Raw genomic sequence first — 17,375 nt, 5'->3', positions numbered from 1 at the left:
TATGTTTCAGAAAATCTTACATTAATCAAGAGTTTAATTGATATAGTGTATATATTCATTAACAGGACTCAAATAGCATTGTGTTTTCAAAATACGGTGTCGTTTGAAGTCAAATTAACCCATACTAGCAGGCTGAAGCGTTTTGCCTTCGGCGCCAAGATTTAATACAGATGTATAATCTAGGTCATTATTTTGATAATAAAAAGTGATATTAAATTTGTTACTTCAGAAAGAAAATGTATAATCTTCTTTGAATCAATAATTCGTGACTCAAAAGGCTATAAAGTTATCCCTCGTTGAATTACAATCAATTTGAAGTACGACACATCTCGTAGTTGGCAGTGAATTGGTTAATTTACATTCATTTTTATCGCGATATTTGCACCACAGATAAATTCAACGTAGCATAAATGAATATGGAGCCTCTAAGTTTGTTTTACCCTTAGTTTAAGGCAACTGCCCTGCTTGTTCATATATTAAAACAGCCCTGTGTGGGAACTCCGCCTGTGACTTAGCGTCATCGAGGGATCAGCTGAAGGTTCTCTTAAACGTACCTTGTGATTATCGTAAGCGAGGTCAAGTACCGATGACGCGCCCCGTTGGTATATATTTTCGCGAGGTCTTTCGCATAATTCTGTAAAAATATACAGAGCGAGTGGCGGTGAAGTAGGAGAGAGCGGTCTTCGAGTACCAAAGAAAGCCGCCGGTGTAACTTGGCAAGGCAACGAACCTTCCACAATCCTCATCCTCCACTAACGTCACCACCATCTCTCGTGCCACGACCTCCTCCTCGTCTTTTCGTCGACTTAGCCAGTAGTTTTCTACCTACATACCCTACGCGGGTGGAAGAAAGACACCGCCATTTCTATAGGCATTCATCATTCACTCCTCGCTCAACGTTCCTCCTTTCTCTCTCTCTCACACACACACGCACACTTTTGCCTTCCCTCGCTTATTCCCTCTCATTTTACCTACTACCGCCTATTTCTGTGTTTGCGCCCCCTCCCCCCTCTCTCTCTTTCTCACCTATCCACCCCCTCCTCCACAATCATTTTCCGCAACTTCTGGCGTTACGTCCCTGAAATCTGCATTGATGGTAATCTACCAGGCTTTTAACCGTATATCACGCTCCTCGACGACCGATTTTGGATCACGGATAGAAATCGTTGGCGCCCGAATACAGCCGAGACGGAGACGAAAAACACCAGTCGACTCGAACGACAAAGTTTTCAAGGAGGCGGTCCTGCAAACGATGTTTATGGCATGCGTGTTTTCGCGGCGTTTCAGCCTTTAATACGAATTGCGCGTATTTTTTACCGGGCTCCACGGCTATTTGTTTAATTATACGCTGTTTGTAAACGCGCACAGTCATTTTCACGAAAAATAGACGTCATTTACTGTTTAATGTCCGCGTTCCACTTCTCTACTTAGCCAACAAAATTATGGGTTTGCTGGGAAAAATCTGATTAACTCTTTTAAACTTCTAAATTAACAGTTTTTTTTTTAGAAACTAGAGAGGGACTCTGTCGTTAATACTGAAACTATCAAGTACATTAAGTTAGGCCATGTTACTTTAAGCTTCTTCTTAGAAACAGACAACTATTAACAATAAGTTTACCATAGAAAATTAATTTTATTGCTAAATTGGTTTGGTAAGTGTGTTTAAATTAATAGTACTTAAGACTATCACATGTGCAATTGTAATTAATTTTGAGATTACATAAACACGTGCTACGTGAACAATGTTCGTTGATTTAATTTAATTATTATGATATTATTAAACTGTCGAGTACAATTTGATAAATTCCTACTCTTCGAGAAAAACAAACTTAATATATTCAGGTTAACAATAACGTTTGAAACGTGGATTTCAAAAGTCTAAATGTTAATTCTTCTCAAAATCTCTTAACAAATTTAAAAAATACAGGTGCTGTTAAAACCTACTTCTAATACTTTCTGCCTCAGTCTCCTTTACCCGTTATATCAAAAATAATGTTTTAACCATATTTATAAGAAAAATGAAGCTCTATCGTTATAATTGAAAGTGAGAAAGTAAACTTGCATTATTCGTTATAATTCTGGAGTTTTATTTTCGGTGAAATTGAATGATGAACATTTTCCACGTGCAGTTATTTCAACTAGAAACGTAATTGATGATGGATTGTTCGATCGATGTCATCATTCTTTGCGTTTCAGAACTTCACTTTCAGTTTGCTTCGTTTAGCCGTAAAAACGCGTGTAAATTAATCTACACTTGACTGGCATCATACCTACAGAATGGGCAGTAATGGAAATACAAATTAACAAACGTCCACTATAAACGACAGTAACATTATCGTGAGGAACGATAAGTTCGACAAGGAACTTTTTTAAACTTCAGGATTCTAAATAATTTCGATATGAAGAAAATCGTAAGCCCCGAAGGCCAGGAATTCTTTACACGCTACATTTTCGAACTCTTCGTTTTGGAATAATGTATTCTACAAAAAAGAATCGGAACGCTCAGACGTTAGCGATCGGAAAACGATTAGGAACGCTGTGAAGGAATTTCATAGTGTAACCCACTTTGCTTTATTATATGCAAGCTATTGTCTAACCCACCCCCCTGTTGGCATATAGAATTAAAAGTAGAAGATATTCTGGCTCTCACCATATGCTCACTAAAACATGCAAGAAATTAGGTTTTCACTTGATCATATTCGTTCTAATTTTAAATTATAATATTATATAAATGTAATGATTCTGCTCTGTACATGGTCAGTAAATAGTAACCCATTATTCTAGTTGATGTTTGATTAGGTGTTTTTGCTTGTAAGAGTAAAATAATAAGAACGAATATTTTGTTATTTAGTCTCCAAACACACGTTATTTATATTATGTTTAAGTATGTTTCAACGATAGGCTTTGAGTCATTTTTAAAATATAGACATATTGCAGTTAAATTTCAATTTCAATTTACAAAGTTACATCGAAAGACTATCATTCTACTTTCTCTGCCAAAACGTTGACACAGTTGTTTAAATAAAGACCACCATTTGAACACATGAAGTTTAATATCCACTTTTTCATTTTACACACACAATATGATTTACACATGTATTGCATATTAAGAACGTCTCAATTTCAATTAATTTCACTTTATTAATAGATTACTTCGAAATGATTAATGATAATCTTTTGTTTTGAATAACAAACCAGAACAAATGAATAACTGTTCCTTAAGACCACGTGAAACCATAAATTATAATTACTTTTAATTATAACTGTGTACGAAAAAAATTTCCAGGGCTTGAACTTGCCCAGAATTTCGACCATGAAGTATCCTGTGTAGCGCTGATAACGTCGCTCCCTCGTTTCAGAAGTGACACAATTAAAAAATTTATTAATTTCTGATTCGAGAGATAAATATAAACAAAAATCACCTACATAACAACAAACGGCGTGCCTATATCACAAACATTATCTATACATCACCGCACGATTATATTTCCTGTTGCGTTTAATATTGTGATGGTTTTAAATTAGTGTCTAAATTTGTTTCGCGATATTTGATTTTGAGTGCGAAATACGGTTTTAACTGTCAGTCGAACATTTGAAACGTACGCTGCATTGCACCACGCAATTACTCACTTTTAATTAATCACTCTCAGTTTTCAAGATATAATTATTAGAATCATTTTATCACCGTGAAAAGAGAATCTATCTGGATTAATTTGAACTTGGTTGAATGGTTCGTTTAAAATACAAGAAGTAAAATACAAAAAAGTCACAAAGTAAACTTGTATAGTGATTTATAAAGTATGTATAAGATACACGCGCGTCTTCGACTGTCAATCAGTGATCTTGTACTCTTACTTATCCGAATTCTGGGAAGCGTGACGATGTCAATAAGATGTCATTATATTTAAAAGAATAAAATTCACTATTGGTAACGTGAAATTAAATACAGTAGAAATAATCTGATCGTCAATTAAAGTTTTTAAACGACACGACTTCGGGAATCAAGAATGCAAACTGAATATCAAGACGTTGTTTACTGTCAAGATTAAATCAGTATTTCTAAAGTGATTTTTAATATAAAGTGAAAATAGTAACGCAATAGGAAAGTTTAGATAAAGGTTACGTTATCTTTCATGTTATGGAATGTAAGAACCTCTATAAAGTCTTTATATAAACAAGACTCTTCAGATATAAACATGTAGGTATCATAAATGAAGGATAAAATTATATAAACTTAAATGGATGAATACAATGAATAATAAAAAAATATATAATAAATAGAGTGCAGTAGTACAATAATTATATTAGGATCTTCGCACTATTTTCATTACTTTGACTTCTATTGTTTATCGTATGCATTCATCCGAATGTAAATAACATTTTCCTTTTTAGCATTTGCATAACATGTTTACACCTAAAAGAGGATCTCAATCCATGGACCAAAACATCGAGTTCAAACAAACATTTTCGCACTCTAATGGCAAATCTTCGTCTTCGTAGCATCCCCAAGATATCAACAAACAATGCCTATTCAAAACATTAGTCTACTTACACCGATTTCAAGACCAAACTCGACCAATACAACCAAGTAAACGGCAGCTATCGTAATTATTGTACGTGTGTGATACGAAGTAATAAATTGTCAACTTACTTCCAAACTCTGCAATGTTCAGTTGCGACACTTTCGAAGCGTAGACGCGGTGTATATCAAACGCAAAATATTTACCACCGCGAACTATAGTCGTTACACATTGCTTTTCTCTATCGTTGTCTTCGCTTCTTTTTCCCTAGCAAAGGGAGAGAGAAAAAAATTCAACTACACTTCCTTTCACGCGTAGATACAGCTCATCGAAAAACGAAGTATTTACTTCCATCCACCGTAAATAGACACCTAGGAGTCGAGTGCAACAACCCTCCAGAACCGTCAGAGTGGTTGCACAAAGTTCGACCAGCCGCGCCGTAGCTCGCGTGACGCACTCGGGAGCACGAACCCCGAACCCGAAAACCCGTCGAACTCGAATAGGGAACGAGTACATGCAAGCTCGATCACTCACCGATGGAGATCTTGTCGGGGTACGCCGCGGGCAAGAGGACCAGCAAGACGCACAAGGCGGTCGTCATCAGTGTGGCAGTGGACGTTGGCCTGTCGATCCGTGAACTAGCAACGTTCTTGAAGTTTCCAAGCGTAACAGACACGGCACCGTGACAATTCGTCGCGCGACGCCGACGTCGCGACGAGGGTGAACTACCCGTACCGTGAACAACCGGGAACATCTTCCGTGCTCCGTGGTCTGACACAAACTGCCGTACTCCACTTGGCGTGAACTCGATCTCGCTTGAACCGCCCCAGCATCCCTCTCTCCAACATTCGCGTCCCCCTCGTCCCTGAACCCCGGACCAGCCACCATTTAACCAGCCCTACGCCCTTCTCTTCCCTTCCCTTCGCTTCTCTTCGTTTCTGTTCTCCTCTCTTGTTTCCTCCTCTGGCCTCTATCCACCCTCCATGCTACAGATCCTGGTCTCGATGCCATCTCCACTACCAACCCCCAATACACACCCTCTCCGCTGCCTACCCCGTCCCCCCCTCTCTCTCTCTGGCGCAACCCCCACTGGCTTGCTCGCTCCCTGTCTCTCTTATCATGTCTGTCTATCTGCTTTTTCCCCATTTCTCCGTCTTTGTTCCAAGGTGGAAGCGCACTGTTAACGCGCATGTTACGACAGAAACGCTCAGCGCGCGGTTCCCTGTACCCGGCGTTTCCTGTTACTTTCTACGAGCAGATACAGATGCCGACATTGGCTTGCTCGGTCGGTACAATGAAAGTAAAAACAGGAACACCCTGAGAGACGACCAGCTCCCCGAACGACGATAACAAGTCACGGGGCTGATTATCGTATGTAAACATCGCGGGCAGCGCGATTGCTCGGCTGAGAATGATGGGTGACATTACCGAACGATTGTCCCGCGGCATTGTCGATCAAAATGATCACGCGGCTGCTGCGACAGGAGATGGGCGAAGTGTTCATCAAAATTTAGTCGAATGATGAATTGCTTTACTGATCATACGAATAATTAGCTCATTTTCTTAAATTTGGAGGTGAATGATAATTGTCGTACGGAGAAACAATAGATAAACATGTTGTTACGTAATGTTAAAATAGCAAGAAAGTGTAGGAATAAAATGTACATTTACATATGCGTGTATGAGAAAATGGATTAGTGATTAATAATTATTTAGTAAGAATCTATAATATATAATGTATGGTATAATATTATTAATTATACATGATTATTTTGTGTAATATTTTATGTGTAATAGTTTATTGAAGTTACATTCATTTATAATTTATCATACTGATAAAATGTATATATTATATGTTCTTATTAAATTATTAATCAGTCATCCATTTTCTTATGCATATAAATATATAAATGTATATTTTGTTGATATATACATGTATAAATATGCAAATATGTATCCTGCTTCTACCATGAAGCAACATAATACAAGATCTTATCCATATTTGTATATTATTAATATACAAATTATATTAATATAATTTAATAATATTATATTAATAATATTAATAATATTATATTATTAATGTGTTATTATTAATATTAATAAAAATGATTGTCTACTTCACAGTGTAAACTGATCAACGATTTTAGGTGTTGTATAACTATTAAAACTCATTACGTAATTATGGAGTCAAACTTTTTAAAGGACAAAGTATAGAATATATTACTTATAATGATTAGAAATTTAACTTGCTTGTAAACATGCATTTAAAATTGCTCTCCTACATTATAGTTGCATTTTCTCAATTTCTTAATTCTATATAATTTTTTTAATACCTCCATCTTCTAAATCCTCTAAAAAGTGTTTAAATTCGATATTCGATGTTACATCGATGAAACCTCGATTTACGGCGACGATCGGCGTCAAACTCGAAGTACTGATTCCAGGTTGTACGTGTAGCTATCAATAAATCAGGTAGGTATGAAATCACTCAAAACTCATCTGGAGATGGTGATAGAGATTCGATGGATGTACGGGATCAGGAACAATTTTTGCTTCTAAATAATCTGCAAAACATACGTGTTTTTAGAACATGACTCCATTAAATAGAAAATAAAATTAATTATCGCTATATTATAGCTATAGGCGCCATATCCCTATTCTTTTAGTCATTAAACATTTCTAATAAAAAAGATTACGTGGATACTACAATACAATGTTTACTCAATTGAAAAATATATGTAAAATATAAAAATACTTGGATGCATTTCATTTCTCAGAAATAAATTAAAATAAAACCGTGTATGCATATTCAAATTAGGGAACCGATCGAAAACTGAAGTTATATTCTGAATAAATATAAAATCTATCTTGAGATCCACATTGAAAAACGTTGCATAAACATTTACATGTTATTTAACAATGGAGATATGAAGAATTACGAAAGATTTCATTAAATTTAACTGTAACAACGCTGTAGTGGCGAGAAGAACTTGACAAACTGCGCATGCGTCGAAAGTTATGGACCTAACAGAATTGGCGGGAGAAATCTTTCTGACCGAATTAAATTCGTTTCAAAGAAATATTTGACATTCTGTGAACGTTACCTGGCAAAATTGAAAATGACATTGCGAATCGTATTGTGTACGTCGAACTGTAAGGTCTGAAATTAGGACAATCGTGTGTACGTGACAAAGTGCCATGACCGAAGCGATTCCTTCGCTTTATGTAAAAGTTACAACCCCATCACTCACGATGAGAACAATATGTTCTTTCTATTCGCTCCCTTTAAACTCGAGCAAGAAACGGCTGTTAGGTCCCCAGGTTGCTTTGCCCTTTGATTCCACGTTCGTAAAGTAAAGCGTAAAATATACGAAGACGGGTGCACCGCTCGCAAAATATCACAGACACTTTACGGTTTGAAAACATGTCCGAGGGCTACGGCCACTTTCTGGCACGTAAAATGTACGTACTTACACAAAGTCGTAAAATCTGATTCCAGGTTGTACGTATAGCTATCAATAAATCAGGTAGGTATGAAATCAGTCAAAACTCACCTGCAGATGGTGATAGAGATTCGATGGATGTACGGGATCAGGAACAATTTTTGCTTCTAAATAATCTGCAACCGCGATTGCAGCAACGAAAATAATAACACATGTTATAAAAACAATAAACAGACAAAACTTGTCCACTTTACAAATATTCGTGATACGTTTTAATTACTTTTTTGTACATCTTGTAAATTTGTTGTTGCTTTCACTTTCTTTAAACTCGTTCATCAATACGGCTGAAGTTAACTATAATCGATTATCGAATGTTCGCGCATGCGCAGTAGCAGCTTGGCTTTCAACGGCGTATGAATGAATTGAGCACCTCTGACATTTTGTTACGAAGAGGTTAGAATGTTGCGAAAGTGACAGATCGCGAAGGATTTCGGTGATAAGTGATTTTGACATTTGTGTAGTTACAATTCTTTGCCGTGATGGATCCAGCATTGCTTAGAGAACGAGAGCTCTTTAAAAAAAGAGCTCTCACGACTCCAACGTAAGTTTTAGATGCCAGTTTACCTTTCTAACCTAAATTTAAAGATATTTTCGTTTCCTATTGTCGTTAAAAATAAGCTGTATAATATGTTGCACTATTATAGAAGCATAATTTATATTTCTAGGGTAGAGAAAAAGAAGAGGGAATTAGAAAAAGATTCTGCAAGAGATGAACCACTCAAGAAAAAACCTAAACCATCCTCCGTATCCAGCGGACCAAAATTGGACATAGTCAACTATAAGACTATGTCTGGTAGCACTCAATATAAATTTGGAGTGTTGGCAAAAATAGTTAAGCACATGAAAGCTAGGCATCAAGAAGGAGATGATCATCCTTTATTGTTAGAAGAAATTTTAGATGAAACAAACCAATTAGATGTTGGGTCTAAAGTAAGTTGAATATTGTATTAATTTCATAGTTGTATAATTTTGGCATTGAAACTTTCCATGATAGGTGATTATAGTATAATTAATTGACCAAATGAAGTATTTATTTGGACCAAACCTTAAAAACAAAACCGAACACATAAAATTTGATTTAAAATACAACGGTCATTTAATTAGGCCAAGTTGTTCTGCTCGCAAAGTACTTCAATTACCAGCAATCAACCTTAAATATCTATTATTTTCTTCCTTATACTTTTTATTAAAGCACCCTTAACATTACTATAATTCAAGGTTTCTAATAATGATATTTTGAAAACCAAGAGTGAGCAATAAATATTTTCTGCTCCAAAACACTCAATAGTGTTCTCCCTCTAGCATGTTTCAAAGGTTTTAACATCTTTAAAATCTTTCTATTATACATTTATTCTTAGATTTATATAATTATTTTATTCATTATTGTGTTAAACTGTTGATATGGAACAACAAGTTATGTTTACTGAATTCTATAAGTAATTGTTTGAGAAAAATAAGACGAGCATGCATACAGTATATTTTATAGTTAAGGAGTGAAAGATATTATCAAAGGTGTAAACCTATAGATAAACTTTCTCCTGTTAGGTAAAACAATGGCTACAAACAGAAGCTCTTATAAAAAACCCAAAGATAGAAGTGACTCATGATAATAGGTTTATGTTCAAAGCTATGTATAAAATCAAAGATAAAAAATCTCTATTGAGATTATTAAAGCAACAGGATCTGAAAGGTCTTGGAGGAATTTTATTAGAGGATATACAAGAAAGCTTACCACACTGTGATAAACATTTAAAGGTAGGTATAGTTCTAAATGTTTTGCCATCGTCTGTGTAATAGATACAGTTAGTTGATGATTTTAATGGTGACACATCAAATGCAGAGTTTGCAAAATGAGATATTATTTATAACTCGGCCCTTGGATAAAAAGAAGATCGTCTTTTACAATGACAAGACAGCTCAATTTCCAGTAGACGATGAATTTCAAAAATTATGGAGGGCCGTTGCGGTCGATGCAATGGATGATCAAAAGATCGACGAGTACCTTGAAAAACAAGGAATCAGATCGATGCAAGACCATGGTCCTAAAAAACCAGCATTGATTAAAAGAAAGAAACCTGTTAGTAAGAGGAAACAGTTCAAAAAGCCAAGGGATAACGAACATTTGGCAGATGTATTAGAAACATACGACGATTCGAAATAATTATGTTTTAATTTTGTAAATAAAGTGAATTTCATACCTAACTATTAAAAAGGAAGTAAGATTGTTTAATCACCAAAAGATTTACTTTACAGTTAGGACTGTAGGGTTACATCACCGTGATATAATAAATAAGTAAAATATTTATTGTCATAACTTTCATTGTAAGTACAAAATAAATATAGATCAGTTTCCACATCTAACATATAAGTCATGTTTAAAATCCGCCTCGTCAAACGAACAAGCCATACATTTCACACTGTGAAAACATTGAACATTCAATTTTGTTTCGAGTAACTATAATCTAACACTATTTTTACGTAAATTAATGTCAAGTGTAATCTACATTGAAACAAATTGAAAAGTGTGACAATATAGTAAAAAAAATGATATTTATGTTGCTACTGACTCAATAAATTTGTTTAACATGAATTTTTCAAATCGTATATAATATAGAATTTATATAATATTGTTACAAAAATTGTAAACGTTACATGATAGTATACAAATCTTTGGTACTTATAATTGCAATGATAAGTACGCGTGTATGCATAATATATATATATGCAATTTGCTTTCAATTTTTAAGATTGCGACGAAAATTTTGTTTAAAAATTATCACCACGGTAAACTCTCTCGTGCATATTTTTTTTTTAACGCTAGCTTTACGGAGATATCAGATTTCTATTACTAAGGTACATATCGCTTTCATCAGTGAAATTAATTTACTAGAATTAGTTAGAAGGCTTAGACAAAAATAAATTTGAATATAAGCTTGTTTCTTTATATGTATAGATAAAAGTCAGTAAAAAGTGTAAACGGTTTTTGTAACTTTTCTTGCAAAATTTGGAGTGGGTCAAACTAACCGTGGTCCGTAAATCTAGCGTTAATATTGTATTTCAATATTAATAAATAAAGCAATTCAAATATCAATCCTTTGGAAGCGCCGAATCACTTTTCCCTCGTGAATAAGCACGCGTCGCTTTGCTCCCGAGCATTCTATCCAATAAAGATTGCTTGTTTCTCCTTCTAGCTGCCAAAACTTCTCGACACAATTCGTGGAAAGACTCAGCGACTTGGGTGACCTAGAGTAACGTATTATTTCTTCGGTAAGCATCATGTAATTAATAGCATAACGACAAACTTTTAAACAAACGAAATAGTCGAAATCGTACTTGTTCAGCGGCAGACACTTCGTTGAACCAGCATTCAAAGTCTTTCGCAAGTATCTCTCCCTCTTCGGTGCTAACTTGTCTTAAGTGAACCATGTCAGCTTTGTTTCCAACCAAAGCAAGGGGCATCGTAGCCTCTGGATCAGCCACAGCGAGCGTTTCTTTTGCCTTCCTCACGAAATTGAACGAACCCCTTTCGGTTATCGAGTAGACTAAAAGTAATCCATCTGCCCATTGTAGAGTCTCCGTCGATGGCAATTCGTCTTCGGTCTGAAACGTCCACGTTAGAAAGGTAGCTTTTACTTTCGATCATTTCTTGCATTAATGATAAGTATCGATACTTATACAATTCCCAATCGCAATAGTAGCGAAACACGCATTGTTTAAATATAATTTATTTTAATGTTTCAATTGTATTATTGGCTGGTCCTCTTCGGTAAAAGATGTGGATATTAGAGGGTAAGTTCAGGTTCTGAAAATTTAGTATTTCTAATAGTAATAAGAAATATAATAGTAATTAGGTCTGGGTTAGGTAAGTTAATATGCAAATTTTCAAAATATGGACAATATAAATAAAATTATAGTGTACAATATCAATCAAATATTCTTAAAGGGATAAAGATTTAATTATTTTAACTGAATGTTGTGTCTCAAATTTTCGACTATTTTTTCGGCTACACTGTAATTTTATTAATAACGTGTTATCAAAATTCACACCCTATGCATTATAAAATGTATGGAAGACATTATATGATAATACAGAAGAAACAAATTTTTATAAAACAATATATATACATGTATAATTTTGCGTTTATACACATCTAATATTCAGTTACATATATTAGAAGAGAACTGAAATATGATATGCTGGAAACGTTTCAATAAACTTTTTAACGATGCTCGGTTTGCCACCTTTACGATTGACTTTATTATTCATAGACGTGTTACCTTCGGGCAGGTATCCAAAATTTCGAAAAGAATAGGTTCACCGTCGACCAACACCTCGTGTTTGTATCTGTTCTCTAAACACAAGAAAGTTTTTTTTTTAGTGGAAACGACTGAACTAGCTAGTTAAAGCATTTCGGAGATTAGCGTCCTCGAGATAAAACGACGGAAAAATTACGTAATAAGTTTTCACCGGGGCCACGCATATACATAGTTCAGATCAGGTAGCCCTCGGCCTTTAAGTAGATCTTTTCAGTCCAGTCTAGTTTCAGATCCCGACGCGTGCTTGCAAGAAAGCCGCTTGTCTTCAGTCTGCGTCTGTATTTGTACAAAACAAGAAGTTCTGTTCGAGTATCAACCTCGCATTAGTGCCCGTCCTATCTAGTGTCAAATTCGTCTTCGATAAATTTAGACCAGACACGGCCCGCGGTATGCGTAGGAAGAGTATACGCGATCTTTGAGGTGGCGTACAGTCCCTGGCAATTTTTCAAAAAAACACGCCATTCTATTGTCAACTCTATTCACATTTCATTGTAATTTATACCACCATCAAAAGGCCGTGTCCCTATCACGAGCCGAGCGTTGAAAGCTGAGATGTTCTTTACCTGACTGGTGATCATATTCCCCGATGTATCTCCTTGTTAGAAACCTCACTGTCAATGCTGGAATGTAAGAAAAAAAAGAAATATTACTGTAAGCAAGTTACTGTTCTTTAGCAAAATGCAATAGTTTTATGTATTGTTACAGCGAACAAAAATCTTTTTATTTCGTTGGCTATTGTAATGGATAAGATTGCTATCAATTGACGTTTTACTTCTCACGTCATCGTTATATTTGCATTTCTCAGCGCTTTGAGATGCTTTGAGTTCAAACATGCAAAAAAAGAAAACAGACAATTCTACATACATGAATATGTGTATGTAAATATATTGATTGGTGTTTTGGTTTATACTCCTGAAGTGGTTTATTATAATGTTATGAAATTATTTATTAAGTTCATATGGGTATGGAAAATTATTGTCATAGACTATGGCATAGTTGTGGTTAGATATGATCATTACAATTGAGAAAGTATGAGGCTTTTACCATCATTACCATCTTTCTATGACTATATGTTCAGTATTAGTGTTATTTACGTTGCTAGAACTTTACGTGGCATTATTTCCGTGTATATTAGGAGAGTGTGTAATAATATATAAATAGAAAATGTTCATCAATAGAAATTCCTTACGCACTTCAGATAGAAAGTCATCAACCTATATTTTCCTAGAGCTGCGCGTTCTATTTCTATCGTTTCGTTTACCACTCAATCGATTCAAGTTATTTCAAATACAAAGGAAGTGTGTTACACTGCGAAGAATTTCTTTAGAAAAAAAGGAACTGTTGCTGTAGATTTTCTCAAACTGGAGTTCTTAAATTCTTAGGGGTCCACGAATGTATTAGTAGGAGTCCTTACGTTCCCAGTAGAAAAAAATGTATGTAATATCGTGGAATAAAAAAATAATCACGAAAAAAAATAATCTCCTTATAATATTTTATTTTTATTAATTGAGTCTCCTTCCATGAAGAACTAAGAAATTGATTTTTTTATAAATTCTTTTCAAATACAATACATGTTGTTGATAGCCCTTTAAAAATTTGCTGTCTTATCTATGCACACTTCTAAACAACATTTTTTCATAAATATATATTAATTAGAGAAATATTACACTGTGCTCAATTTTTCAAGTTGATGCATAGCAGTAAATTTCGTCTTTAGTTGAGTACTACCCCAGTTTCATTCTTGACAGATAGCATTATTTATTTAATTAAATTTTGTGGAAGTAGTTTTATAACTTTTTCAATGATACTTTGTACTTATAACATTTTTCACCCTGCTTTTGTAAGAAGTAATCGCCATAAATTTTATAGAATTCCTTATTTGCAGTAGGATAGTAGTTTTACGTGAAAGTCATGTAATAAAATTACTTTTAATAAATAACGTAGAAAACATTCAACTAAAAAAACAAACTATATAAATTAAATAAAAATTGGTAAAACATAAATTCACTTTTTCCAACAACAGTCTTACATTATAAAAATTTGTTGTTCGCTTCGTTCTCCCTTTGGAAATTTTCTTACTTTGATTGTAATAAAATTTTGACTGTTACTACGATACTACTCTTAAAATCATGTTTTAAATTACATTAAAGAGAAATTCTCGGGCTCTCATCGCAACTGTTAGTTTATTAAGTAAGTAATGATAAAGAATGAAAAACGTTGTGACTCAGTATAGTATTGATACAGTTTCCACCCAAGTATAAGACCGTCTAATGAAAGTTTCTAGTTATTTTTATTTTTGTTTTGACTTTTTCACGATCGCTGAAAATCAATTTTCACCCAATATTTTGAAAACGAACGCGATCTTACCCGAGACGGTGCGCGTTTCGACAAATCTCGATTCGATCGAGAGAAACGAGAGCTATAGCCTAGTGACCCGCTTCGAGGTATACCACACTATTTTTACCTCGAACTCGAACCTGCCACGGCGCCATAAAATCTTGCACGAGCGTTAAACGTTACCATGGTGTGTTTCATCTCAAATTTAATGAAAAGTGACCCGTTTGACAAACTTCCTCGAGGAAATTTCTTCAATCACAATTACAACATTTCATTGAATTATGCTACGAGATGTCAATTGATATTATGAAAATAATGTATTTCGTTTCAAAAATAGTCAAACAAACATTTTTATTTTAACGTTTCGATCAGGATTTCATCAGAAAATCAGAATTTATAATGAAAGCTACAGAAATAGTACAAAATATATATTTTAAAAAATATTATACAATTATAATGAAAAACCTAATAAAAACCTTTCTCAAGGGGATCAAATGATTGAAACGTTAAAACATATTTGATGTTTAGGTAAACATATACAATTCATATAATTCATATATATGTATATATGTATATTGGTTTAACGTCAAAGAATGTGTCATCATTCATTGTTTACTGTTTTTCGAGTTCTTGGTTTCCGTTCTCCTCTTCAAATTCTGGTATACTCTGTTTCCTACAATCAAACTCTTCTGTACATTTATCGTATTAACTACATTCTTCTTTTAATGTATAAATTTCCACGAATTATGTTATATTTTTAGTTTGTATAGAATCTATTCCCTGAAGTGGATCTGTAAACTGAACCGAAATATATTGCAACTAAAGTAAAATATTTTTAAACTAAACAATAAATTCTTCCAGATTCTTTTCTATACCAGTACTAATATAATCCATTTCCAGAACAATAAACATCTATATTTATCATATTGTAACCATGGTTAAGGATTCAAGGAAAAGAATTCTGGACAGACAAAGGTTTATTGTGAGGAACATGGTTATACAGAGGATTGGGAATGGATAATTGTAACAGGAATTCAGAATGAACGGAATTATATAAAAGAGCATAATACAATTTCTCATTTTACAATATTTTACAATTTTCAATCTTTGAAATAGAAGAATCATTCTGTACCCTCCCGCTCGTAATTGGCGTCCAGGTATTATCGCCGAACTCTCCAAAAACGCACGGGAGTCTAGGAATAACCTCCCTCTAGCTCTAACTGGGATGTCCACGAGTAGCTCTGTTCTCCCCTACTCAACAGGCGTCCAGGTATTATTGCCGAACTCTCCTTGTCGAGCAGGCGACCAGGGACATACTCCCGTCCTCTCCTTTCTCCAGCAGGCGTCCAGGTATTATCGCCGAACTCTCCTACCGGAGTCCCTAAGCCGAGTTCTGAGAGCGGCCGATGGTCTGACCTCGTCCTCTCTCCCGGAATGGCAAATAGGCCGAATGCCTCTACGAGCCCTCAATTTATATCGCATGGTTGCTATCCGTGGCCGCGGTTGTCAACAGTCGCGTCGTTAGGCGAGAAGGTCGCGAGTTCGCGGTCCGCGCCTCGCGTCTCGCACCGCGCAGCGGCCTCCCTCCTATGTTCTAGAAGTTTCGTACGCTCGCTTTTCGTATTTCTTGAATTTCGTATGCTATAATATTATATATAAATTAATTTTTTGAAAAATAAATTTAACCGACTTCAAAAAAGGTACAGTGAAAAGTATGAAATAATTTCTAGTTAATTTATATGAATACGCACTAGCTCTATAATTGCTTAAATGTATAGGAAAATGCAGTGAAAAGTATGAAATAATTTCTAGTTAATGTATATAAATACGCACTAGCTCTAGATATAATTGCTTAAAAGTATGGCAAAATGCAATGAAAAGTGTGAAATAATTTCTATTTAAACTGCATTGTTATTCACCATCGTTTGATGAATTTGGTTAAATTATTAAATACATCATGTTAAATGCAATGCACCTTTTTCCGAGGCGGCGCAAAATTTAAAATTAAGTATATTCCCAATTGCCAAACTTGGTTTAACTTTCTGTCGAAGAATAGAAACAACTATTCAATATTGCCGCCCCCACCAAATACTATCCCAAAGCTATTCATACAGTTTTTCCATGGGGAGAGTTTATACATTAGCAGTAATCAATATTGCCGCCCCTCTCCTCCAAAAAAGCCCCAAATCTACTCAAACTATATTTCCGTGTACATACTATATACATTAAATATTAATTCCACATAGACAATAAACATGTATACATTGACAGCATTCAATATTGCTGCCTCTACCAAAAGCTAACCCAAACTGGAATTAAAAATTTTTTATATCTGCGCCGCCTTCTAAAAAGGTGCATTGCATTTAATATGATGTATTTAATAATTTAACCAAATTCGTCAAATGATGATGAATAACAATGCAGTTTAAATAGAAATTATTTCACACTTTTCACTGCATTTTCCCATACTTTTAAGCAATTATATCTAGAGCTAGTGCGTATTCATATAAATTAACTAGAAATTATTTCATACTTTTCACTGTACCTTTTTTTGAAGTCGGTTAAATTTATTTTCCAAAAAATTATTTTATTTCACTCTTTTTAGTGGCAATCTATAACCAATAGGTTTCATGCAATAACAATAGTTATGAGCAATATACAGGATGACCCAAAAATGTTGGAGGTCCTTGAAAAG

At 34.6% G+C, this 17,375-nt stretch overlaps 3 protein-coding genes across 4 annotated transcripts in view; 1 reads left to right on the top strand and 2 right to left on the bottom strand.

The window, feature by feature from the left end:
- Nucleotides 1–5,306, bottom strand: part of LOC128895077 (glutamate receptor 1) — a 609,208-nt gene extending 603,902 nt beyond the window's left edge. For both annotated transcript variants that reach the window (XM_054157320.1, XM_054157319.1), the window contains exon 1: nt 5,055–5,306. In XM_054157320.1, the coding sequence (XP_054013295.1) occupies nt 5,055–5,274 (220 nt within the window). In that variant the 5' untranslated portion in view covers nt 5,275–5,306. The remainder of the gene's footprint in view (nt 1–5,054) is intronic.
- Nucleotides 5,307–8,370: 3,064 nt separating this feature from the next.
- On the top strand, nt 8,371–10,394 carry LOC128895096 (general transcription factor IIE subunit 2). Its single transcript, XM_054157371.1, has 4 exons — nt 8,371–8,567; nt 8,692–8,956; nt 9,572–9,781; nt 9,867–10,394. The coding sequence occupies exons 1-4, from the start codon at nt 8,506–8,508 to the stop codon at nt 10,185–10,187; spliced, it is 858 nt and encodes a 285-aa protein (XP_054013346.1). The 5' UTR covers nt 8,371–8,505; the 3' UTR covers nt 10,188–10,394.
- The window catches only part of LOC128895102 (ras-related and estrogen-regulated growth inhibitor), a 13,722-nt gene continuing 6,656 nt past the window's right edge, over nt 10,310–17,375 (bottom strand). The window contains exons 2-5 of the mRNA XM_054157383.1: nt 12,907–12,963; nt 12,305–12,378; nt 11,360–11,626; nt 10,310–11,269 (exon numbers count right to left, since the gene is read on the bottom strand). Coding sequence (XP_054013358.1) covers nt 11,114–11,269; nt 11,360–11,626; nt 12,305–12,378; nt 12,907–12,963 — 554 coding nt within the window. The 3' untranslated portion in view covers nt 10,310–11,113. The remainder of the gene's footprint in view (nt 11,270–11,359; nt 11,627–12,304; nt 12,379–12,906; nt 12,964–17,375) is intronic.

This window comes from Hylaeus anthracinus, unplaced genomic scaffold (genome assembly GCF_026225885.1).
Source record: "Hylaeus anthracinus isolate JK02 unplaced genomic scaffold, UHH_iyHylAnth1.0_haploid 4, whole genome shotgun sequence".
NCBI classification, from domain to species: Eukaryota; Metazoa; Arthropoda; class Insecta; order Hymenoptera; family Colletidae; genus Hylaeus; species Hylaeus anthracinus.
The sequence above is the reverse complement of the archived record's forward strand: the minus strand, read 5'-3'. Positions and strand labels throughout refer to the sequence as shown.

Coding starts and splice junctions, on each gene's coding strand:
- LOC128895096 (XM_054157371.1), top strand. CDS start 8,506: ATGGATCCAGCATTGCTTAGAGAACGAGAGCTCTTTAAAAAAAGAGCT. Junction 8,568..8,691: donor AGAGCTCTCACGACTCCAAC/GTAAGTTTTAGA, acceptor TTATATTTCTAG/GGTAGAGAAAAAGAAGAGGG. Junction 8,957..9,571: donor AATTAGATGTTGGGTCTAAA/GTAAGTTGAATA, acceptor TTCTCCTGTTAG/GTAAAACAATGGCTACAAAC.